This window comes from Pundamilia nyererei, unplaced genomic scaffold (assembly GCF_000239375.1).
Source record: "Pundamilia nyererei isolate P.nyererei 1_Seehausen unplaced genomic scaffold, PunNye1.0 scaffold00483, whole genome shotgun sequence".
NCBI classification, from domain to species: domain Eukaryota; kingdom Metazoa; phylum Chordata; class Actinopteri; order Cichliformes; family Cichlidae; genus Pundamilia; species Pundamilia nyererei.
Window position 1 is genome coordinate 164,948 of NW_005187884.1, and position 1,453 is coordinate 166,400.

The 1,453-nt window shown below is 37.4% G+C and overlaps 1 protein-coding gene across 1 annotated transcript in view; it reads right to left on the minus strand.

Annotated features, from left to right (window-relative positions):
- psmf1 (proteasome inhibitor subunit 1) overlaps positions 1 to 1,453 on the minus strand; it is a 12,899-nt gene that overhangs the window by 10,289 nt on the left and 1,157 nt on the right. The window contains exons 2-3 of the mRNA XM_013916145.1: positions 1,000 to 1,152; positions 4 to 36 (exon numbers count right to left, since the gene is read on the minus strand). Of these exons, the coding sequence (XP_013771599.1) occupies positions 4 to 36; positions 1,000 to 1,152 (186 nt within the window). The remainder of the gene's footprint in view (positions 1 to 3; positions 37 to 999; positions 1,153 to 1,453) is intronic.

Below are 1,453 nucleotides of genomic sequence, written 5' to 3' on the forward strand. Positions count from 1 at the left end.
CACCGTTAAGTCCGACACCTGCTGTGTGCTGGAGTTCCACACACACTCACACTCTCACACACACACACACACACACACACACACACACACACACACACACACTCCATTAAAAACATAGATTAACATGGAGAATAATATCTCAACAAACCAGCAAATAATAAACTGAACCTAAATCATATTTTCTTATTTTACGCAACTGTGTGTCAGATCTTTGCATAGATCTACATTTCTCCAGTCTTACAGTGCAGTAATACGACCCGTATACGAATGACAAAAACTAAAACTCACTGAACTAAACACTAAACTAATCGAAACATTTTAATCGATACAAACTCGAATGACCAGAAAAAACCCCCCACAAATTTAAAAGTAAAGTGTTTGCGACCTCACCCCTGGCTGCAGTGATGTCTGAACTTAGAAAATCTGACTTGATCCCTTTTAAGGCTTTTTATGGATCCTTACATCAGGACTGAAATGCAGGATAAACTGGTCGGTCTATATCAGTGCTCCAATGAAAAATAATCCAGAGGAAAAAATCTTCTTCTTAACCTCCTAAGACCTGAACTCTTTCATGGCATTTTAAATTTCTCTTTGCTATTTGGGCTGATTGGAACCTGATGAATTTAAAAACTAAGAATTATCAGATTTTTTTTTTTTTTACCTAATTTTTTGTTTCTGAGAAAAACGAGATCCACATATGAGGACATTCGTTTTAAACTTTGATAGAACAGTGGCAGTATAACGTCCTCGTAAGTGGACATCAGGCCCTTGTAGAGAAAAATTAAGTATTTTGGTCTAGACAACCCAAAAATGTGATGTCCACATATGTGGACGCCAGGTCCTAGGAGGTTAAGGGGAATTATGCAAAGTTTCAGGTTTCTGCTGTCATTAATAGAGGGAAAAACCCCACACACTACCATAATTTTTAAAGCACTATTTTAAATTGCCATTGTCTAGAAAACTAATTAAGACCAGTCCTTCAAATGTTTATGTGCTTACCATCAGATTGAAGATCAAGGTGGAATCAACAGTGATTGCCTTGAGGAGCATTTGGGTGTCACTGTTGTTGGCTTTGTATCGCAGACTGTACAGCTCTTTGTTGTTACTCCAGTCAGCAGGCAGCAGCTCGGACTTCTTATCACTGCTGCGGGCCTGGAGCAGGAAGGCCACAGAGGTCGTGAAGACAGATAAAAACAAAGGGGGTCAATTCAATCAGAAACCTGCTTTTTCTTTTCACAATATTTGTTATCAGAATTTGGCCAGTTCACTGCAAATAACAAAACAATACATAAGAACTACAGCAAGAAATATGTGTTATTATTAGATATAACATATACTAATCTCATCACTAAGGTTGTAAGATTGTTGTAAAAAATTGTAAACATATTGCAGATTCTTGTGTTGCTGCAGTAAAACAGACTAAAACTAGCTAACATAAACAAGACTAACCCTA